This window comes from Erigeron canadensis, chromosome 8 (genome assembly GCF_010389155.1).
Source record: "Erigeron canadensis isolate Cc75 chromosome 8, C_canadensis_v1, whole genome shotgun sequence".
Classification (NCBI taxonomy): Eukaryota; Viridiplantae; Streptophyta; class Magnoliopsida; order Asterales; family Asteraceae; genus Erigeron; species Erigeron canadensis.
The window spans coordinates 19,433,552-19,458,665 of NC_057768.1; the positions used below are offsets into that span (position 1 = coordinate 19,433,552).

Below are 25,114 nucleotides of genomic sequence, written 5' to 3' on the forward strand. Positions count from 1 at the left end.
ACAAATAAGTCTACTCTTATGAATTTGTACTCTGATTTGATGATTTCAATTGTCATGTCTTATTATAATCAGAGTTTGCAATTAAAACTTCATATTACATAAATACTTTTCTATCAACTTTACTATATAATATAAGTAGTGCTAGCTATTTGATATCAATAAATTTTGGTTTGGGCCTTCAAATTACCCCACTAAGGAGACCAAGAGGGAACACCACCCCCTCATGAGGAATCCACGTTTGGTGACGAAAACCGGGACTGTCCTGCATGTATGTTTTATTTAAGTGTAAGAAAAAACACGATTGATTAATAGGAACCGCTTAATCCCATGTACTGAATTGGTACCCACATAACCCCCAATAGGGATAGTGTCACAACCACTTAAATTCAATTCTGCCTCTAAATTCGAACCCAGGTTGCTCCTAGAAAATGGCCTGGTTGACCCACACTTCTACGAAGAGTGGAGGTGAAGCACTTCATCCTCCCAAAAATGTAAGAGAACTAATTCATGTACATGTTACAAAATACCTCTCTACATATACAAGTAATTCCTTTTCTATAACCAAATCAATTTCACATAACCGGCGTACCAACCTCTTTCTTTGCCAAGGTTGCTAATTTACCCAGCTTTCATGGGCAAAGTATAGATGCTTGAGGTTCCAAAATTTCCAACAGACCTGAACAGGACCTAGCACATCCTATCGGGTGTTCAACACATCACAACCAGCAATACTCATGCTCCTTCCTCAACTGTATGCATACATTTAAGTATCCTATCAAGAATAAATTCACCCCCGGCCAGAGCGAGATGTGGGTTTTCTTCTCTTACTCAGAAGCTTAAGCATATTGTCAGTGAGATCAGGAGGTGAAGTATCATCTTCTTTCTTTGAGCCAGAAGTGTGGGTCAACCAGGCCAATGCCTCAATAGCAGCATCCCTTTCTGCAAGCTGTTTATTTCTTTTTGGTTTTCCAACAAATTGCATTCCTTTGAATTCTACTAAGGCCCTAAATTCATTTGTTTTTAGATGTTTTGTTTTGTATTTTGGAGGAGTGTGGCCAGCCCTCATCAGCAGGGTCTGCAGTAAGCTTTTTGGGTTTGCTCCATCCCTTGTAAAGCTATCATTGTCAGGCGACTCCTTTAACTTTTTGGTTTCACGGCCAAATACAAATCTACCCTCACATTGATCTCTTGACACGAGTTCTTGAACAGCAAGCATGAGATACTTTCCTTCTTTGTGGATGTTGAAGATGGGATCTTTTAGCTGAATCATCAAAAACCATGAAAAAGTGATAGTACTTTGTTATCCAATCAAAGAAAGTATATATCTTGCAGAGGACAAAGAAATTGAAGACTAAATTAGAAAGATTCGTCCACTGAAATAGCCATGAGCATCATAGGGTTATATTTTGACGAACACTAATACCATTTTGTATCAACGAAAAAGAATATATCAAGTAAATATCAATAGGGTCATGCATTGGGCAGTAACTACATGCCAAAGGTTGTGGTTTAAAGTCCCGTCTGGGACATACTTGGATCTATAGGTGTTACACAAGCCTTCTCCATTTCAAAAAAAAACTGCCTACATTTCCTATCCCAGGAATAACCTACTTATTTTCCCAATTATCTATAATTTTCAAACAAACTGATGTTAGTGGGTGAAGGCGTCCATAGGCATCTTGTTCAGTAAAATCCACTATTAGAAGACAATTAAATACTTGACTCCCTGCCAAGTCAGAAAAAGAAAGCTATCTTATCATGGAAAATGGGATAAAGTTTTACTATAAGTTGGACATTAAAAAATTTAGGCTGATTAAGAATAGATCTATTATGTTTCATGAGAAATTGAAAGAACTTAAACATTGAAGTATTGGGCCAATATTTATCCATTTTATTCACTTTTAAAATTACTAATGTGCAAAATATGATTATAAAGGCCCATTCAATTCATTTGACCAACTTTCGTTATGGTTAAATCGTTTAACTAAACCCATTTGACCCTTTAGAGATTAAACATAAACATATTACCACCTCAATATAGGTATAGGGGTAAAAATTGTCACTTCTAGATTGTGCATTAATGTATTTTCTCTAGTTGAAGTGAAGGTTGACGTCTGACCTTCTTTTGCAAAAGCTGATCGAGTTCCTGCTTTAATTTGACAAAGGAGTCCGCTAAAGTAGGATCCATGAAGAAATCAATGTACCCTCCTAACATTTTCAAGTGACCAGGCTATAAAAGAAGTCAAATATATTAGAACTATCAACAAGACACAACTAGTTAATATCTGCAATAGTTCAAATTTACCGTAGCGCCATTGACTAAACCACCACCAAAAAGAATTAAAATTGAATCAGACACGCCAGTTGAATCCCGTATAAATACAGTGTTGACCTTCACTTTTTCCCCAAACACCAGCCATGGATATGGTATCGTCTGGTATCGTGTGTTGACAGAATTCTGAAAAAGTATCAAACTAGCACTGTTAGATGCATGTATAACTTAAGAACAAAACACGAAAATTAAAACTGAAGATTGGATACTAAATACAACAATTTAGCACAAGATAATACCCAATCAGTCTAAATTTTTTATAAATGCAATCATTCAGGAACTTAAAGTATGATACATCCAATGAATATATCAAGTTATTCATTTCCTTACTCTCCACATTGGAAATATATGTATATATATAGTGCCAAAAGCATATAACAAAACTAGTATGCACATTAAATACATATCGTGGACAAAAATGTACTTACTGCATATAGCATGACCTGGCCATCATCCATAGTTTTGAAGGACATTGATGTCTCCCTGTGCTGCAATTAAATACAAAGCTAAAAGATTGAATTCTGCTTTTCAGTCTTGAGCAAGTATATATGACATATGAATAAGAGATGGCAATCTCAGCCCATTTATTTAGGCATGGGTTGAAGCTGGTAGTGTTTATCTCAAACATGTCACATTATATTATTTAGCTAAAAGGGGAACATGTATAATATTGAACTGGTCAAACAGGTTGAAAGTCACCCATAATTTATGTTTCATATACACAACTTCGACATTTATTATATTCTGGGATCTAGATTATCATTGCAATAATTAGTTTCATTTTGTGACGAAAAGTGAATTAACTATTTATTGATAATGGACAAAAAGTTAGTTTTTTCTTGCTGAAGCTTTAAATCCACTAAACCTTTAAGATGAATTGAATAATGCTATATATTAAATGGGTTGAAAGTTGCCCTATTGTTGGCTCATAAAACCTCCAAAATCAATTTATTCCAAAAGCTGGGTCATTAATAAAATATTACTGATTTAGTAATCCAATCTGGCTTAATACTGTGTAGTTACTAATTTGACTGGTACGTGGGTGCCAATCAAGCAAGCTCTATAGATCAATATTTAGGGACATCAACTTATATGAAAATATATCAAACTTATGAAACTTTTAGGGAAAAATAAACTGGTTCAGCTTGACCAGCCATTCCAAATATTTTGACCCCCAACCCCCACAATAGAAAGATAAACCAGCTACTATTGCAAACTAAAAAAGCATACCACTACAGATGCAATGCCAGGAAAGAGACCCGCACATATAATGGCTCTAACCAATGACTGATTATGACTCAATCTATTATTAATGCCTGTTTCAGCCTCAAGCAATCGAGCATCTTTTAAGATGTAGTGAAACTGATTCCGAAGAGAATGTATAGCCTGAAGTGTTTGGGCAGAAAGAAAATTCCTCCAGCAATACTCATAAGCAGATCCTTCTCTTTCAGCTTCTTTCCATCCTTCATAAGCACGGACAAGCGCCATATGATCGCTGTAATCCTTGGCAGAGAACCTAGATTTTGCATCACTGGCTTTCTGAAATAGTTATACAAGAATATCAACGTCTATCGAGAATTATTATTGCATATTTAAAGCATGACCGGCAGACCAGAATCATGGCAAATATTTTCAGGCACAAAAAGAGGCATATATGCGTTAAGAAATTGATTATGTGATAGTAAAAAGAACTGAATAACAAAATGTGTCGTAGGTAGTGTCTGGAACCTGAATGTGCTTCTAATGTTTCATGTTGAGAAATACAATAATCACTTGATTGAGCATTTAAATTTCGATTTATCTAAAGAATAGATCAAAAGAGTTCTTATATTGCGGAACTATGTAAACAAATTAAAATATAACAAACTTATACATGAGATTCCAGCAAGAACTTCTTTTCCGAAATAACATATTGCCAAAAAAGGGGAAATTAGTTTCATTCCTTGTGATACCTATAAGTGAGGATATTCCAACTCTAAATGGCAATCACACACTCCCACATCACTAGCCTAGGTGGTGATCAGACTTAATAACCAACTGACAAGTCAGCATGATGGTGATTTGTAATTTTTATACTATTAGGCCTTAGTCGTTTAATGAATTTAATGATTAATATCATTATCGTGTTTAAATTTCAACTTAAAACTCTAACTCATTATCCATGTTTTAAATAGAAAAGTTGTTATAAGTAATCATCATCAAAGTTCCAATGCATAAGTATTTCTTTAGAAAAAAAAATCAAAGATCTGGTTTTAGAAATTTTGCTTATCATTCACATGTCTCCCATATATGCTTTGCAAAGTTTATTATTGTCATAAATTACAATCAACTTTAATATAAGATTAATATTTTATTCATCACATATTCTTTTACTATCAAATTTATTAAGAGTCTTCACACGGATATTAAACTAGTTCGCAATAAAGAGGTAAGGCTGCTTTGCAAAGTTTATTATTGTCATAAATTATAATCAACTTTAATATAAGATTAATATTTTATTCATCATATATTCTTTTACAGTCAAATTTATTAAGAGTCTTCACACGGATATTAAAATAGTTTGCAATAAAGAGGTAAGGCTAGTTTTTCGTCAATAAAAGGAGTAATTGATAAAAAGTCAAGCAAATTAAAGGGTGAATGACACATCAACTGTTTTCTTCTTGTTAATGTATTTCCATGTCATTTTTTATGAAACAAAAATGGTTATTAGCGTCAACATCTTGGTTTTAAAAAGCGCGCCTGAGCGCTAGGCGCACCTAGGCGCAAGCCTTGGAACTTTTTGGTACTCAAGGCGCAAGGCGCAGGGTGTACAGAAAGCGCGCGCTTTTGGGCCTTTTTTGTGAGCCTAGGCGCCAAAAAGCGCTAAAAAGCGTGAGCTTTTTGTACACAAGAGGATTTTTTTTATAGAAATAAGTAATTTTTTTTTCTTACCTGTTCTTTCTCAACAAGATTGATCTCTTTTTTCTTTTTCCTCAACGAGAACAACAATCTTTTGAGAATTTCTTTTCAAATACCAAATTTGATTAAAGCCGGACTTAAACGAGTATCTTACTAATGTTGTTTTGGTATTTTATGTGTTATAAATACTATATAAATAATTTATAAAATTTCTTTATAAGTGTGCGCCTTGCGTACGAAAAGCTCGCCACTTTTGCGCTTCCAAAATGGACCCTACGCTTTTGTGCGCTTATCGCTTTTTAAAACCAAGGTCAACATAAAAATGAAATGTGAAAAGTCATCTAATCCATCAAATTCAAAATCATCATTATCATAGATTAAATCATGTCTATCTTCTATCACTTTCAAAAATATCACCATCAACTATTGACCCATCCGTTGCAGCAATGGAGTGGAAGTGAAGTTGAATATGCTATCTCTCTCTCACACACACACACACATAAAAGTATGGTTTTTGAAAATTTTCTAATCATATAGAGGTCTCTTATATATGCTTGCAATGTTTATTATTGTCATAAATTATAATCAACTTTGATATAAGATTTTGTTCATCATATATTCTTTTTACGATCAAAGTTCTTATGAGGCATCGCACGGATATTAACCTAGTTTGCAATGAAGAGGTAAGCCTACTTTTTCGTCAATAAAAGGAGTAACTGATTAAAAAATCAAGCCCCCGCCGTTTTTCTTTTGGGCAAAGGTAATTGGGGGGGGGGGGGGGGGGGGATTTAGATTTTATTTCTGTAATTTGTCTTATAGAAGAATTGACATGGAGACACACTTAGATTGTCACATCATAAATTTTTACACATCAGCAAGGAAATATGAAATGATGTGTCATTTACCCCTTAATTTGTTTGATTCTGATAAATTTCTTCTTTCATTGCCGAAAAATTAGGCATACCCCTTTGTAAAAGTATTTTTAACAAAAATAAATGTGTTGTGAAAATTTTTAAGGCGTAAAAGATGGATAATAATTAATAAAGTAATTTTGATTTTCCTTAAATGACTAGTTTTGCTGCCACTAGGTTGAACCTGAGATGTAATAAAAGAATATCCTAAAACGGTATTAACATTAAACTCACATCTTTCTTCTCTTGAGGCAAAAGAAAAGGATCTCTAACACTGAGTCCCGCAACAATTGTAAGAATAGGATCAACGCAGCGAAAGAAAGCTCCCATTATCAGCATTTTCCCTAGCTTTGGATCCAGAGGAAGCATTGCCAGATATTCACCTATATTGAAGATTAAGAAAACAAATGCAAACAGATAATAATTAATCATACATGTGGTTCCCTTTGCATATGCATTCAAAATTTAAGTAGTGACAAACTATAAACAGACCAAGATGTGTAAGATTTTCATTCTCATCTAATGCTCCAATCAACTTCAAAAAATCCACTGCATTTTGAACCTAAAAACAACCGACATTTAGTTTGCTGTAATAAGATTTGACATATAGATATAAACATAATATATGAGATAACAGGTGATGGAGATTGAGAATAGTTGATACTTACAGCCAATGGCTCCGGTGGTTGTAGAGCTGCAGAGAGGAATTCCCCGATGCTACCAACATGCAAACTTTTTATTTGCAAGCAAAGAGAATTAAGGGGAGTCCTTAAGAGCTCAGGTAGCTGATATTCAGAGAAAGCTTCATAAACACATCGGGGATAGAGATGGTAGCATTCTCCCGGTTGCACACGGCCTGCTCTACCTCTTCTCTATAACACAAAAAGCCACATCTAAGTACTGGAAATTTTCATATAACATAACTGCATAAGTTATAACATCTAAAGTACGTGTGAATCACTGATTTTTTGTCTCATGACACAAATCATGATGCAACTGGTAAGAGTTGGGGTACCAGAAAATATATATATTTATAATACTCCCTCAGTCCAATTTTAAGTTTTCATGTTTGACTATCACAAAGTTTAAGCAGAGTACAGATAACTGCTTTTATAGTTAAATGAATGACCCTTAAAAGTCGTTGCACGTAATTCTCTTAGAAATGATAACTTTTGATATGTGTAATGAGTAAGGGTATTATTGGAAATTACCCATTTATTTTTGAAAGCGGACATTTAAACTTTAAAGAGGGTCAAACAAAAATAAATATGTGGACAGTTGGAGGGAATAATATTCAAGTATTTACTATAGAAATATTGTTGTAATTATATAAACTACTATACTATACAAGAACAAATTCAAAAACATACAATACGTATTATAAAGACAAAAGAAATTAGATAACTAAAACGGAAAAACAAAACGAAAACGTTTTACAAATTATGTGATTGGGTAGTGAATCTTCTTACTCTCACTCGTTGGTATACAGTCAATCCTCTTACACTATCACTATCACTATCACTATCACCATCACATATATGATGATATTAAAGTATAAAAAGTAAAATAAACTACATCTGTAAAATACTACACATTTACTTTCATGTATTACTAGAAGGGTACCCGGGGGATGCAACGATGTAATGGTGGCGGCGGCGTGCGGTGGTGGGCTGCGGCGATTAGTGGTGGTGGCAGCGGTGGGTGGTAGTGGCAGTGGTGGCGACGACGGCGGTGGCGGTGGCGGTGGCGGCGATTGACACTTTCAGCAAATTGGTACAATTAGTTCTAACAACTTCACAAAATTTCCAAGGATAACTTTATGCTAATAAAGAAATAGATAAAAAAAAAAAAAAAGTTAGACTAAACAGAGAGGGGTTATTTTGGGGATAAAAAAAACGCTTAAGTCTTAAGGGGGGTTAGTTCTTTTTAGAAAGTAGTATAGATTTTGTTAGGGGTACTTAAGAGTAGTTTAGGAATATATTAAGAAGTGTTGAATTTGCTTAAAAATTGAGGTCCAGTTCATTTTATAAGGGATTATAGAAAAATATTACATTTTATACTCCGTCATAGTTCCTAATATATTAAAAATGTTAAAGTCACACTACCTACACTACCTAGTGACTCACTATTACAATCCCACATCGGCCAAGTATGGGATCAGTTGGTGCTTTACTAGTTTAGGTGTCACCTCCTCCTTTGAGCTAGCTTTTGGGAGTGAGTTCTACACCTAGCTTATGGCTTGATGCGAGCCTATCATGGGATGGGTTCGTATCATTTGGTATCAGAGCCAGCCCTACCTTTGAAGTTCCAATACTCGGAGTGGTGGCTTAGACCTAAAAAGAAGGTGCCAACCATGACCAACATAGCCGTGACCAACGAGGATGTTGGTTCTTCAAAGGGTGGGGTATTGTTACGATCCCACCTCGGCCAAGTATGAGATTGGTTGATGGTTTATAAGTCTGGGTGTCCCCTCCTAATTTGAGCTAGCTTTTGGGAACGAGTTATACACCCTAGCTTATGGCTTGATCCGAGCCTATTATGGGATGGGTTCGTATCACTCATAAATATCAATATGCATCCAATCAGCTCCCATTTTCCGATCAGCAAACACAAAATCGCCATCGGCTTCTGTTATCAATTTCCGGTGATGACTAGTGAAGTTCCAGACATGAAAGAAGGTCAAAAAATTTCCAACGGCTAACGATACTTGTACGAGTTTACAACTGGCCACACCGAAACTCGTGATTCATACTCCAAGTCAAATGTTGGTATGAGTCTGCCACCGAGTTGCCACCTTTTTGGTACGGTTTGACTCATTCGAGTCTAATAACTATGCTTTCAATTGTTTTCTACATAAAGACTGGTCATGTAGCGTAATTTCCTGAGCATACATAGGTGTGGCATAAGAGAAACAAGGTTGGTATAATGCCCATTGGTAGAGATGCAAAATGGGTGGCTTCGATAATGAGTTGACTAGGGGTTCAAGTCAAAACACGCTTTCTCTTAGAAGATTTATCGTTCTTGTCAATTTTATTTAGTTTTATAAAATAATACTTATGCATTATATATCTTAGAAAAACTATATCAATGTAACCATAATCTTATGCAATGAACAAATCAATTTAAAAATTTGACACTTTATATGCACTTTGGGCCAAATCATGTTTGATACATTCAGCACATTTAACCTGATTGCTTTTAAGCTACCCATTTGACATATTTACAATAAAACTTAACCAAAGTAACATATTCATACATAAATAGGCTGAAATAGCCACTTCCATTGGTTTTTATATTTTAAGCATCCAAAAGCCGCATTCCAACAATCGACTAAATCAAAAAGTTAAAAGACCTTGATCCTGTTGAGAAGCAGAAAGAAAATGAAAAGGAACTTACTTGTCGAGCAGATGCTTGAGATATCCATGAAGGTAGAAGACATGGAGTATTATTCAGAGCATCATAAGTGGTCTCTTTAGCTTTTCCACAGTCTACCACAAAAACTATATCATTGATTGTGATACTTGCTTCTGCCATATTTGTGGCGAGTACTACTTTACGCACGTTTGGAGGTGGCTTCTCAAATATGAGTTTCTGCATAATTGCAGGAGACAACTTCAGGTATCAATTCGAGTATAAAAAAAAGTGATAAAATAAGCATTTTATTAAAAAACAACTGTCAAGACAAAAGAAAAAAACCTATTGTAATAGTAATAGAATTCTAATTACCTGTTCAGACGTTGCCATGGAACCATGGCATGTTAACAGTTGAACTCTGTTTGGATCCCCAAGTAAAGGATGAGCTTTAAGTTGAGTTTTCAAACAACTGATATCGTCCCACCCAGTCATAAAGACTAAAACAGCACCTTCTCTTTCCTTACGGCAGATATGGCATAAAACTGCCTCAATTAGATTAAATCCAATACTATCTGGTGTCCAGCATGATAGAGAATCACGTGCTTTGAGACTATAACTTTCAAAGCTCGATTGACTCAAGGCATCCTGTGGAAATCATGCACCGTTTGATAACCATTACCAATAAAAATTAACAGAGAAGGTAAGATGGGCATGTCAGGATACCAGATCAAAAAAGATTTAGTTAAAAAATGCAATTTGTTAGCAAGGGTAGAAACAAACTGAATCGGATAGGGTTAACCAATAAACACTTCTTTTGGTTTTCTAACAACATTACAAGTAACCAATGTATCAATTATGATAGTAAAATCAACAGAAAAAAACAGGCATATGCATAAAATGATTTAGGAGCTGTATTTAAGCATATTTCCACTTAGTTTGACTTCCCATTTCAGCAATATATGTTTATTAGACACATAGGGATAAAGCATAACCCAAACCCACCCTCTAATAGCTTAGAGTAGTAATAGGCACAAAGAAAAATTAAAATCAAAAATAAAATAGGCATTTAAGTGCATAATAAATACTATGACTATAAATATATTGCACCATAACACTTATGCATTAAATTTTAGCCTTTTTCAACGATAGACGTTAAGGTGGATCAAGAGTAGATTACACATAAGCATACCTCAACTAGAGTAGTAATCTGGTTTTTCCTTTTCCGTGGAACTAGCTGCCGTTGTGTTTTCCACAACTTTTCTTGGCCATAATCATCAATTTGGTTGAAAGAGGTTAACTTATACCCAGTGATCTCCAGTATATCTTCTAAAAAATGTGCCCTGACTGGGTGAGTGAAGCCCTATATCAAAACGCACATAAAATCAGCATATAGATCAAGAAAAAAGCTTGTATAAAGATGATGTTTTTTAGAAAACTATATATAAAGAACTTTACTAGGAAATTAAACATGCTAAGGGTGATACTAATCACCAAAAAAACGGAACCCCTATAATGTAGATCAGCTAATACCAAATTACCTTGAGCATCAAACACCAATATTAGAAAAACATACATGTAATAGAACCATGGTAACTAGAGGTGGCAATTTCAGTTCATTTACTTATAATGAACCAGCTTACTTCTTATCTCTAAAGACTCATACTTTGGATAAAAATCATAGCTACAGTGGAAATAAAAACAGGCTGAAAGTCGCACAAGATGAATTTGTAATGCAAAAAGCATCCAAAATCAGCCTACTCAAAGATTTATGTAAGTATTGATAATTTTGACACCCCATTGTTAACAAAAAAACAAATAGTTTGGACAGCAGATTTACAGGACAATCCGACCTGTTGAACCTGTTATTTAGATTTTGTATCATGTTAAAAAGATAAGAGTCTTACAGGAATGTGAATCATTGGTGCTCCTTCAAAAAAGTTGGAAAATAGCTCCGCATTCAATGTAGCACTCATCAGTATCAGTCTCAGGTCCCTACGACGTGGAAGGAGTTCCTTTAATACAATCAATAGGAAATCTGATAATTAAAGAACAGACTATTAACACATAGCGAAGCAAAATTTATCATGATCCATGAAGGTTGAAAGAGTGAAAAAGGCAAATTAGAAATCACAAACGCACCTTCATTCATGCCTCGCTCATGAATTTCATCAACAAAAACATGGGTTACACCATGCAAATTGTTGTCACTTAGCAGCCTCCGAAGCAAAATTCCACTTGTACAGAAAAGTAGGTGTGTATTTTTCCCTTTCATACCCTCTAATCGAACTTTGTAACCAACCTATTAAAGAAACATCACTTGTGCACTTAAGTTATGGGATCTGGAAAAAAAAAAGTCTTGCTTTGAAAAACTATAAGATAATGTCGAGCATTACTGGTGCAAAATAGGGGGTTGGCTGATGGACTAAAACAGGTTTGGGCTGAAAACATGTCAATTTTATAACTGGTCATACAGGTTGGCTTGACCTGTAACCAACTTCTTGTCCATTAACAATAGTCATCAACTATGATCGCAAGAAAAACCTACATTATTACATTTATGTCTAAATTTTCAAATAAAACACGATCTAGGAGGATACATTTAGAAAAGATTTTGGGTGACTATCAACCCATTTGACTAGTTTCCATTTTAGCAGTTTTTATTTAAAAACTCAACAGTCAGAGACTCAGAGATAGAAAACAATAACCCAGACTAGTCCACTTATAGTAGATGGTTCAAAGTCACCACCTCTTGAACTACATGAAGAGTAAAAAGAGCTCACTGATTCACCAAGAGGCTCTCCCCTTTCAGTAGAAACTCTTTCTGCAACAGCCATAGCAGAAATTCTTCGAGGTTGTGTACAAAGAATATTACAAAATGCACCGCGACCAGATTCTATCTCAGACTCCAATATGTATTGTGGAAGTTGAGTGGTCTTGCCACATCCAGTCTCACCAGAAATGATAATCACCTATCATTATAACCTAACGTATAAGATAGCATTTCATGTTTTGGAATACATATATGACCCGTCTCTTGATTGTTCATAAAACAGAATGAACCTTTTTCATGTAAAATACTTTCACTAAAGTATGATCCTAATATAAAACCTGATTCTGAGCAATTGCTTGGAGAAGTCTTTCTTTCTCTCGGAATGAAGGAAGAGACATGCGTGCCTGTAGCATCTTCTTGCCTTCTGGTGATTCCTAGGAATTAAAGGAGAAATCTTTAACATAATAAACTGCCAAGAGCAAAATTCATTTTTAGATTCTAAAAAGTGATAAAAAGCCCCTTAAATTAGATTAGCTCTGCCGATAGAGGTCACATGGGTGGGTTGAATAAGTGATCAAATGGGTTCAGACTGAAACTCGACAGCTTTAATAAAGGTTAAAACATGCCATTTTGGGTTGTCTTGTGATTAATGTGTTTGGGAAAACTAAAACTATCATTTAGACGTTTGGATATTATGATTTATGAGTAAATATAAAAGATACATGACTTAAAAAACTGTATAAAAGAATTTGGGTGAATTTAAACCCGTTTGACCCGCATCCTTTTTAGCTGAATTTTTTCATTTGAAAATATAAGATAAACCCAAACCGGGCAATCAAAACTGGGTCATAAGTGGCACCTCTTCCTCATGACAACCCTTTGTTGACAAAGGCGTACACTGCAAAGCTGTTACTATGGTCAAGTGTTTAATTACCAAAATCTAGAAAAATGTGCATAGATCTCGAGTAAAATGAGGAAATGTTACACATCTTTTAACTATGGGAACCAAGGATAGCACAAAAAATATAGAGCAAACACAATATAATACCACTCACAAAGTTGTGAGCATATTTCATATTAAGGCAACCCAGAAAAAAATAGTTCAAATGCTCAAAGAAACTCAATTTTCAAAAAGAAAAAAAAATTAAAATAAAATAAAATAGAGGACAATCTCTTACAAGAAAGAACTTTGAACAATCATGGCAAATGCAATACAGAAATAAATAAAAGCAGAAAAATTCAAGTAAGGTGCACGAATTTGAAAGTATTAACAACAAAAAGTTACTACTCTGCCATGAATAATATGGCATTAACTCAAAAATTATAATAAAATAATCCATTTCTTAACATGGAACTATTTAAAATGTACCTCCCAAGCTCGTTGCATATTTCGCATTTGCAAACTTCGTCTTTGAAGTACCTTCTCCATAAGAGACCCATCTACCAACGGATCTTGGTTACCACCTCTGTTCACAACCTCAGCCTCATGACTTGTTTCATTCGTAGTGGACGCAACATCTCCAGAATTCAAGTGCATTCGATCAAGATGCTCCTGAAGCAAACCTTCTACTCTTCTTTGCAAACTTAATGGGATAACTACCTACACCGGAGAACCATAAAGTACCCGTCACTAATTTCACATACTTCATTAATAAAGTATTCTATGTGAGAATTGTATTTATGTTTCAGATTATGTGATTGGAAATTTGGAATAATCAGTTTATAATTTTGGATTAATAGATTCCTATTCTGATGAAGTTACATATTTATTCCATCTTTAAGCATAACTTGAGATAAATTTGTTAAAAAATGCAAAAACATCTCCACATTAGAAAATGAATGATCCTTCTGATTCATCTTTCTAATAATCTTCCTAAATATAAGATCATGACAGTATGACACATGTAAAAATCAAGGGATGAGATGATGAAAGAGAATAAGTGCATTACTTATGTCAAATTTTGAAGGAATTGGGAGGATTATTAGGCTAAATTTTAAGAGGATATATCACTTCTTCCTTATTTGGTCATTGCACCTATTACTATCTTAATCTTAGAATTTGCCAAACACTCAAACATCTGGTTATAACGTTATCAAAACTTCAAGGAGCAGAAATATATCTATGCACCATCTTCCATAGTCCGTATCACAACTGAGTATGACACTGATTATTCAGAGGCACAAAATCAATTTCAAAATGCACATTCAACCCCCCGCCCATATGGGAACTACCAGGAAAAACTACAGATCATCTTTACCTCCCTTTGGGGACGCTTATCATCAAGATCAGGTCTGTAGTTGGGAAGTGGCACCTTGCTTGCAACCATCACTTTTCCATACATTTCACTGAAGACCGGATGATTAGTATAAGAGGAGGGAAAACACCAAAATACAAACATAGTCAAGAAGATGATTTGACAATCAGCTACCAGTAAAGGCCCATTCTTGTGGCAACATTAGATATTTGCTCATAGTCTCTCTTGTCTCTTTTATCTCTAGACACAATCTCTTGGTCTGTTTCACTACGTAACAACATAGTAAGTTTCCACTTCCACTCATCAATATTTGCCACGGACGATGATGCCTACAACACGAATTTTGTAATCTCAAGCTATAATATATCTGTGTGTGCGAGTGTGTACACATGTTATAAATACTAGAACACAAAACGATTAACTCCCTTCAATTCAAAATCATAGTCCATAAAATGGTTAAATAAAATTGACTAATTTCAGTGTGTTACCCTAGTTAAAATCAATATTCAAAAATTCAAAGAAGCATTAAACCTATACGAAAGGTAAATTGTCATCCAAGTAACACTGTAACAGACTTGCTGCAATAACGACATTTTTCTTACACTATGCGTTTCTTTGTTTGATGGTCGGAGTATTACTATCAGAATACCAGATAATTACATTTGCAGTTGGATTAGACTTTAAAATCCCACTGACTAGATAATTAAAACAATAATAAGGAAGTGTGTTCCATAATATAATTAATGGTCTGAAAAAGCTATGCAAATATATATTTGAGTTTTCCGGTTTCGATTCTACTACTATATGTCTACAAAGCAAATCAAATTTTAACAAAAACATACCTTTGAATAATTATTACTCAATCTACAATAAAAATGAAAACTTTAAAATCATCTACACAATAATGAGAATTCAGCAGTATAATAATTAAAAAAAAAAAAAAAGTAGATATAAATGGATGAAGGAAAGAGTGAGTGAGTGAGTACAGGTTGAGAATCGTAATCGCATTCGTATTCATCATCGGAGAACTGATCGTAAAATGAAGAAGAAGAAGGTGATGAAAAGAACCGAGTGAAAAAGGGATGACGGAAGATACTGTCTGGTGAACACTTATTGTATTTGTAGTAGATTGAGCAAGTCATTAGGGTTCTTGAATGATAACAACATGATGATTTTCTTTTCAAATGATTAGTATTAGAAGATGCTAATTTAGCTAATTGAAAAAACCTTAACCTCAAGTAATTTTGCATTTTTTTTTCTTGAACTACCAGATTTTAGATTTTGGGGCATGACTCTCTTTGTGTGTATGTGTGTGTTTCACAGACTCACTTCCCGGCCAGTGGTGGCGGGAGGAATATGATTTAGCGGAAGCACCAACAAAAAAAAAATTACATATTGAAACCTTTTAAGATTTTTATCCTAGGTATTAAATTTTTAAAAGTAAAAAAATATACATATATACAGATAATAAGATAAGATAAATGGTTAAATATGTAATTTTGCGTACCACTCACATCCCACCATTTTTTTATTATTTCTTTTTTATTTGTAAACTTTTTTGTTTCTCTTTCTGTGCTCCGCGTCTCTCTCTCTCGAACCTTCTCTTAGTAACACAAAAACCTTATCCGGATCTCTCAAAACTTACAAAGATAAGTTTCTCAATCGATGGTGTTTGGATTCTCACTCATTGAAAACCCAAAGTGGCTAGTTTCTTGAATCAAACATTTACTGATTCTCATGTTTTGAATTCAATTAAGGAGTGTTATGTTGTTATTTGATTGATATGTGGAAATATTTGGTTACATAAGGTTTAAATATAACTTTTTTTAGGTAACGTTTCAGATGCATACCAAGTATTTGTTAAAATGTCATAATGAAAGCCGAGATGATTTTGATATTTAAGTGACGTACATGATTTTGAAATGAGTATGTCATATGTGTAACGGATCTAAGAAGTGATGTGTATACTTTGTACAAAGTCCTTATAGGTTATAGTTTACTTTTGACTTTGTCAACAATTAGAAATTACAGGATGAGTGTTGTATTGAGATTTTATATTTATAAAAAGGGACGTGTCTACACTCTACTCTCACACAGAAGAAATCATGGGGGAAAATTAGTCTCAAAGAAACCAAATAGATAAGTTGCAACCTGATTTTTGTTATTTTGGTAGTAATATATAAGTATATAACTTCGTCAAACTGAAAACTACATTTGCACCATCATTTTCTGGTTTATTTCTAGGCTTTTCTATAAACAGTGTAAGTGGACAATCGAATAATAATAATGAATTTAATTAACTTTTAGTATTTTCATACATAATAATGTGTTACGATAATTTGATACTTTTTTATACTGCCATCTATATTTACAGATGAAGAGCTTAGAATTTGTTGCGGTATAGGAAGACTTGGCATACTTAGAAATTCAGGCTTTTTTTTTGTAAGTCAATTAACGAAATTTGTTTTTTGTAGGGCCTGTTTTATGTTTCCCATTGTTGCTTTCATCATGGAAATGACACTTTAAATTAACCTAATTTGGCCTCAAGATAACTACTATATAGCACAAGACGACGCTATTTTAACTTGCTTGAAAGAGGCATTAAAATCTTACAAACTTCGTTTCAGAAACTGCATACTCACAGTTTCCCCAGGTTATTCTAACCTCAATTACGGGAGCTTTTAGTGTTAAGATCATCATATCATTCAGATTCTTATTGTAAAGTGTTAAACAATAGGTGTATGTGGTGACGAGATCATAGTATTACACTCATAATATACCTGTACATAATTTATCATAGTATTATCTATCATTTAGATTACTGTAACTTTGGTTTTAGGGATACGCCATGTCTACGGTTTACCTATACTACCATATGTCGTCTCCGGGGCAACGTCCGGAAGACAAAACTAGTTTAAAATGTAAAAAGAGTAGGTAAATTATCAAACTAAATAAAAATAAATGTAACATCCAATACCAACGGTGTATGCAAAAGGTTGAGATGTAGACAGTTTTACCTCCAGTGGCGACCCAAGCCATTATAAACCAAAGCCCTTTACTCTTTTAACATCAAGCCCCTTAAACCCCCCCCCCCCCCCCAACAAAAAAAAAAAAAGAAAAAAAATTAAGCATAGATATTTTTCTCATTTCATTTTTCCCTCCAAAATCTAAAGTAATCTAAAATTCTAAATTTGAATTTCATATGCCCCTCTAACCATAATCAAGCAAATGGAACTTTTGAAGTATCTAAAATCATTTAAATGTGTGTTTCTTTTACATTTCATGTTACGTTTTTTAGGTATCACCAACATAATGTCACAAGCTCTTCAAAGAAAAAATCAAGACGTTGTGGAAGCGGTTTTGCTTTGATTTTAGAGAAAGTTTCAACTTTTTGTCGTGAATACGGTATTCCATTGTTGGATATGGAGGAAACTTGTGCCAATTCAAGAAGAAAAAGGGACAATATCACGAATCCACAATATTATGAGGTTGATTGTTTTAACACCATTATGGATAAAGTAATTATAGAGTTTTGTGATCGTTTTAGTGAAATTAGCTTCGAATTACTTGAAAATATGATTGCCTTGAGCCCGTGCAAGTCATTTTCTAAGTTTGACATATCAAAGTTAATGAGTTTGAGCGAGTTGTATCCATATGATTTTGATAGTGTTGAAGGAGAATACTTGAAAATGAGCTTGACCTTTATCATCATAATGTGCAAAAAGATGAAAGATTTGCTAGCTTTGGTATTACCGATCTTGCTAAAGTGATGGTGGAAACAACAAACATAAATCTTATCCATTGGTCTATCGATTGTTAAAGTTAGCATTGATTTTGCCCGTTGCAACTGCTACGGTTGTGACATTTGCAAAAATTATGCTTTTATCCTAGTGGTTAAATTAAGATTATTAGAGCTAATCTTCCCTTTTAAGCACGATATAGTTAAGTTAAGGTATGATTAAGTAGTTAAGGATATGTGAAGCTATTATTTGATCAATCTATATTATTTTTAGCAAAAATGTTTGATGGCAAGCAAAAAATTAATATGTAGTTTATGCCCAAGCTCCTATATAAAATATTTAGACACCATGTGATGTTTAACCCTTCTAACTTGGTTATTCATAAGACTAGTATGCAGGAACAAACTTTTGTCTACTTGAAACTTTAACTAAACAAAATCTAAACATTCCCCTTGTGACAAAATATCGGCCACATGGCCTTAGAATATTGACACTCTGTAAGTCCCTCGGGTCTTGTGCTCTTATATAACCGAGATTGACTTAAGGATATGTCGAGGTGCGGAAATTCCTCGAGATAACCCACGGTTTATATATCAACCTTTAGATGATATATATATATATATCTTTTTGTGTGATAGTAAACACTCCGGGAACGGCTCTCCGGATTCACCTTACCAAACACGTGGTAATCTAAATCTACGAGCCGTCTGGGGGGCCGGGTGTGTGTTTGCGGTTCGTGCACGAGACGAGTATTACCCACAAGATAGACCGTGCGTGTTTTTGGTTTTCTCTCTCTCGGATTTGCTCGTTTCTCTCTTTACACTCTTGTCGGAACACGCATGACACACACCCACTATTTATAGGCAAAGACTAGGAACACGCAAATGGCCATTTCGTGTTCTTAAACATGCAGGCCCATGCGTGTTTCTAAGCCCAAGGCCTATTAGGGTTTTGGCTTGTTTTGCGCATTTCCCTGAACACACAAAACTGTTTGAGTGGTTTTGTGGTCAAGCATACTTTTGCTTGTTTCCACAGAAACTCTCAAACCATTTGAGTGTTCTTACTTTGAACAAGCAAATCTTTTGCTTGTTCCTAAGAACCCTCAAATAACACTTAGGATATGGTGAGTAAATGTCTTTACTGTTGTCAAGACGCAGAACCGACATTGTACTCTGAGTTAATGTTTTTACTGCTGTCAAGACGCGGAACCGACATTAACTCAACTAATGCTTTAACTGCTGTAAATATACGCAGAACTAGCATTAGTCTTCGACAACATTTCAACTGTTGTAAATACACAGAAACAATGTCGTCTATACTACCTATTGGAAGTATATACTTAAGATAATGTTTATACTGATGTAAATACGTAGAAACACAATTATCTTAACTTCCCTTTGGAAGTACATTAAGTTAATATCTCAACTGCTGTTAATACGCAGAAACAATATTAACTTAATGACTCTTAACATGTTATGTCTAAAACCTGCAAAGTACAAATAATAAACAAATATATAAACATAATTGGATCCCAATTGGCTCAACAAAAATGCCAAGGTAATATTAAAGACAAACGTAATTACAAGATAATTACAAGATTTGAACTTATAAATGAATATACTTCACATATCTAGAATGCTCATGTCACTGAGAATCATGCACTAACAGTCTTGCCCTTGACATCAGCATCTAGATATGGCCTTCAAGTCTTTCGTTTGTCATCCTAAGTGGTGGCCGAAAACCCTCTTCAGAAACTTCAGGTGTTACACTAGCTGGACTCCCGCTCATCCTTTCAATGAACTCAGTAGTTCAAGATTCTTGTTTTGAGTCTAACCCTGATTGATTGTCTACCTCAACCTTGCCTTTTGCAATGGTTGTTTGTAGAGACAGCTAGTCTGATCCCTTTTCCTTTGGATCAAGTAGGTCAAGTAATGCATTAACATAAGCACACGCCTTTAGCTGAAGGGTCTATCGGATCTTCAAACATGCTCCCGTACTCATCAAAATTGAAGTATGCAGCAATGTCGTCTAGTAGCTCACTCCCAACTTCTTCCTCAGCAACTGGTCTGACCTGAGTACCGAATCCTACTTCTCTGGTTGGTTGTTCCTGGAAACCAGCCACTTCTTCCTCAACCAGTTGATTTGATGAAGGAGCCACAGTCGATTGCCCCTGTTGACTTTGCTCCCCCTAAGCTGCATTGACATTTGAGCCCATAAATCTCTGAATCTCCTCCTGTTGTTTGGAGTCGCTTGGATCTTCATCTTCATCATCTCTTCGACAATGTTTGAGTTCATCCTCCTTGCATCCAGACTTCTCCCCCTGAGATTCAAGATATTTGATCTTCTTATGCAGCTCAGCTGACCTCTTTACCAGTTTCTCAAGATGAGCAGCTTGATCTTTGAGCAATTTGTGGTGTACCCTAACAGAATCAACAATTCCATTGATATAATTTATTGATGCTTCTTGGGGATCTTGTAGATCAAGCTGGCTATTTTCAAGCTCTAGGAGATTTTGTCTTATGAGGCCAGCATCTCTTTAGTGTGACTCTTCTTTTTCTTTTTGCTTGTCAGACAAGCCTGCAACTAGAGCTCTTATCTGCCGAAGATCAACAGCTAACTTGGCAACATGATCCTTGTTAGTCTGAGAAACTCCTTGCTGTAAAGAAGTCACTGATGGTCTTGTTGTAGATGGTGGAGTCGTTGACGAAGACATGATTGGTGTGATTGTAGCTGTAGCAACCGTCAAATTTCCAGGTCAACGTTTACTCTAAGCTTTAATTTAAATTAAGTTAGTCAAGCATGATAGGGATTTACCTTAATTAATTTGGCAAATAATCATGATATATAAAAATAATATATATTTAATAGTGTTCTTATATATATCATGTCAATTCGAAATATAGTAATTCCTTTATCTGAAAAATAATAAAAGAAAAACTCTAATTCTATTTTATCCCAAACAATCAATATAATGAAATAAAAACATATTTTAACTTTATGATACTACATCAACATAAGCAGGTTTCTTCTATTTAGAATGTATAAAGATAGCTACAACTATTTCATTTATACTATAAACTACTAGTATGACAATTATAAGTAAAAAAGTCATATAAAAACAACTCACTCAAGTGGTCAAGACTTCAAAGCAATTGGAGTAAGTTCTCAGCTAGTTATCACAAATGTGGTGTCTAGGATCCCATCATTTTGGTATAAACATGTAACCATCACCACTCTATTGTTCTCCCTACAAAAAGGAGCAAAGAAGTCAAGACAAAAGCATTAAAGAACAATGGACAAAGTCTTCTTTTCTTTCTTTCAAGATCGAATGGGATCCAACAAAATAGGCTAATCTTTAACAAAGTCCTTTGCATAGTTTGTGCTAGATTTCCACATGGAGAAAGAAACCATCAACAATAGAATGGGTAGTAGGAATTATCAGACAAACAAGTAGTGACAAATACTCTTCAAGTGCACAAGTTCCAAAATAACTTTCTCATCATAGCTTACCTTTTTTTAGTTAAAATCTAAGTTATAGACTTAACACATCAATAGAATTAGTATTAAAAAGTTCAGGGACAAGCAAAATAGGACAAACTCTTCTCTCCACCTCTCTTGAAGTCGATATATGCACTTGGAGACATGATCCTCCTTCTATAATAAGTACCTCCAAACTTAACTTTTCATGTAAAATAAACACAAACGAATCCTTGTCACTAAAAGCACCTAAGACTTTCTTTATATTTTTGTTTCCTTACTGTTTTAGAATCAGGAAAATCACAGCTTAAAACATAACTAAATCACCATCACCATGGCCATAAAAACTAGTTAATATAAGGCAGCTGCTCTTGGTCGCGTAGCTGCGATTTTGGGTTGGAGTGTAGAGGTTAATAGTACTAAAATCATGTAAGAAAACTCATGCTCTGTATCCTTCAAATTCTCATCTGTTCTTAGTGTGTTTTTGAAATCCAACCTCTTTCTCTTGTTCACTAGTACGCAACACGGTTTCGGACACCACCATTCAGTAGCCGTTTCGCCTTCGCCTGGATTGTTCCTACACTTCTTGCTCTTCTGTTGTTGTAAGATCCATACTTATTTAACTCATCCTATAAAATTTGTGTCACAATGGTGTCCTGTTGAACACATAGAATAAACTTAAGAAGTAATAATATACAAGAGACATGTATATACTCCTTGATAGTTACAAGTAAATTCCGCATAATTATTCTTAAGTGCCTGTATTTTAAAAAAAAAAAACTCTAACGATCATACATAAGCTATGTAAATATATGTTTCAATTTGCAAGTTTCAGAGTGCATACAGTTAAGTTTGAAATGAGATTATATTGTTAAGAAGACATCACCACTTTGGACTAGGGACTAGAGATCGTCAACTTGAGCCTTAATCTTCCCACCATTAGTTATGAGCAGTTTTACATATATAAATATTTCAGGTACTGATTTGCTAGGCACATATAAGTACATGTATTCTTATATTTGGAAACCCCTTTGCTTAAATTTAATTTATTTATTTGAGATAGATAGTAATGCACCCTTAATAAATAAAACATGTCACCTGTATCATGACACTAGGCAAATAAACAGATAAATATAAAACAATTATTAGAAACATTTTGTCATCAAATTGATTAATAACTTACAGATATAATTGTGAAGAGATCTCATAATCCTCATGATTTATTTAGGATATTTATAACTCGGACGTCACCATCTCGTTATCACTCTAAGGTGAGTTCATAGCCCCCTTTTAAATATTTCATTTTGGGCTGAGAATACATGCATTCTTTTTACTTGTTTTAAGATTGGACGCAAGTACTTTGTTACTATATATTGCCTGAGTTGTTTCTCATCCTATCAAATCCCCTATTTCAATACCGTTAGTTATGGACTTAAGCGCGAGTAGTTGTGAATAGATCTATTGGGTTTGACACCCCCACCCGAGTTAGTAGCACTAACTTGATCGGCAAAATCAAACGGGTGTACAATTATTTGATCCATAGTACTTGAGGATGAAAGTACTACGCATGGGGTAACTTTATCATTGTTAAGCTTCGGTATTGGGAGCTCAGTGCTATAGTATATATATATTATGGAAACCTTGTGATCCATAAACTATGTGGATATGATAAACCTATGACTCACCAACTTTATGTTGACGTTTTAGCATGTATTTCTCAGGTAACTAGTATGTTGGATTATCATGGAGCAAAGTAGGAAACTCGTATGGATCGTTCAAGAGCCTGGCACTTGTTAATAAAAAAAATAATAAGCTCCTATGTAATTTGAAATTACTATTATTGTAGAAGTTATGTTTTAAAGACATTATTATGTTTAATAAATAAAAACGACACATTTAGTGGTTGTTCTCTTGTACAATTTGTGTTATGATTCCGCATTAGTCATAACTCGCCAAAATAATTTGGCGGGGTGTGACAGTAGCGTTGTGAGGTCTTGCAGTCATCAAAACTGGTCTATCTCCAATCTTGATTCGCAAAAGTCTGAAAATCTTGGGAGGTGATTGGTCATCTTCAGCACTAACCAGTGATACTATAGCTGGTTTGATGACAGCAGGAGTGACTGGAACTGAAGTAGTTGATGGTGCTGCTGAACTAGAGAAAGTTGCACCGATCAATCCTTTTCCTCTATCTTCTGCCAAGCGTTGCATAGGCTCTTGGACACTTGTTGTTGCTTCGTCCAACCTTCGTCTTGTCTCTTCCACATCAAAGTCCTAATGTTGTCTTTTTCTACAACTGGCCGGGAATCAGCTTCGACCATGGAGAGGTCTACTGGCGCAGATGTACTACCAGCACCTTGACCTAAGGGTACTCTGCCACCAGCATTATCTTGACCATCGTCTCCATCATCATCTTCATTCTCATCCCCGTTACCTCCTTCTTCGAGGTTGACATCTCCTCCAATGTCATCAGCAGCGTCGTCTTGGTTGTCTATAACCATGTCTTCGATGTGCTCTGCACCCAAACCCTGAGCATCAACTTCCATGTTGATCTCTTGGTTATGTGCAAGAGTTTGTTCAGCAACAATCACAGTAATTGCTTGTGCAGCCTCTTCCTGGATCAACAACGCTTGAGGAGCCTCTACTGTAGCTTGAGGTGGTTGTTCTGGTTGTTGTTTTTGTTGTTGTTGTTGTTGTTGTATGACTGGTGCAACGGGAGGTTGTTGAGGCATCGGCTGTGGAGCGGTAGCAAAATCACCTTCAACATCAGAGTCCTCGTGTGCAAATCCATTATGTTTTGGAGCAACCTAAGCGGGATTAACAAATGCACCAAAGAGTTTTGTCCCTTGGTAGAGCTTGTGGAGCCAAGTTTTCACGATGCCTATAGCTATCGCTAAAGATGCGATTAGGCATTATAGTCACCGAATCAGTAGGACCCTCCGGAACAAGATTGGGTAGTCGAGAATTAATGATCAGCATCACAAATATAGGATACATCAAAAATCTCTCATCATCCCTCGCCCTTATCTGTCTGCACATCTCGTTAAAAATATAGCAAGAAAAGCTATAAGGCTTGTTTAGCACCAAAGATATCACTTGTGATTGGGTCTCGACATTCAAAGAGTCATAACCCGACTTCTTATTGCTTAAAGAAACAAGAATGACATGTGAAAAGAATTTCCATCTGCCCATCAAACAATTCTTCTTGAATGTGTTCTGATTGGCGGGACTAACATACCCCATTCTTCTGAATGCTCCTAGTCTAAGTGCTTGGGGATATGTGGTTGGACCATTCACTCCTCCCTCTTGGTCTTTAGTTCCCAAGTCAAGAATACCAATCAAGTCAGAGGCAGTGAACTGGAAGGTCTGATTAATCACCC

General features: G+C 35.0%; 1 protein-coding gene across 1 annotated transcript; it reads right to left on the reverse strand.

Annotated features, from left to right (window-relative positions):
• Positions 1-305: 305 nt before the first annotated feature.
• Positions 306-15,871, reverse strand: LOC122611325 (DExH-box ATP-dependent RNA helicase DExH3). The gene is made up of 19 exons (XM_043784338.1): positions 15,507-15,871; positions 14,695-14,849; positions 14,524-14,611; positions 13,635-13,865; positions 12,604-12,699; positions 12,276-12,464; positions 11,635-11,794; positions 11,400-11,530; positions 10,685-10,855; positions 9,868-10,140; positions 9,538-9,732; positions 6,810-7,013; positions 6,634-6,703; positions 6,376-6,524; positions 3,563-3,871; positions 2,761-2,820; positions 2,306-2,458; positions 2,120-2,230; positions 306-1,261 (listed from the first exon to the last, which is right to left on the reverse strand). Exons 1-19 carry the CDS (start codon positions 15,768-15,770, stop codon positions 788-790), a joined length of 3,483 nt encoding a protein of 1,160 aa, XP_043640273.1. The 5' UTR covers positions 15,771-15,871; the 3' UTR covers positions 306-787.
• Between the last annotated feature and the right edge of the window lie 9,243 nt (positions 15,872-25,114).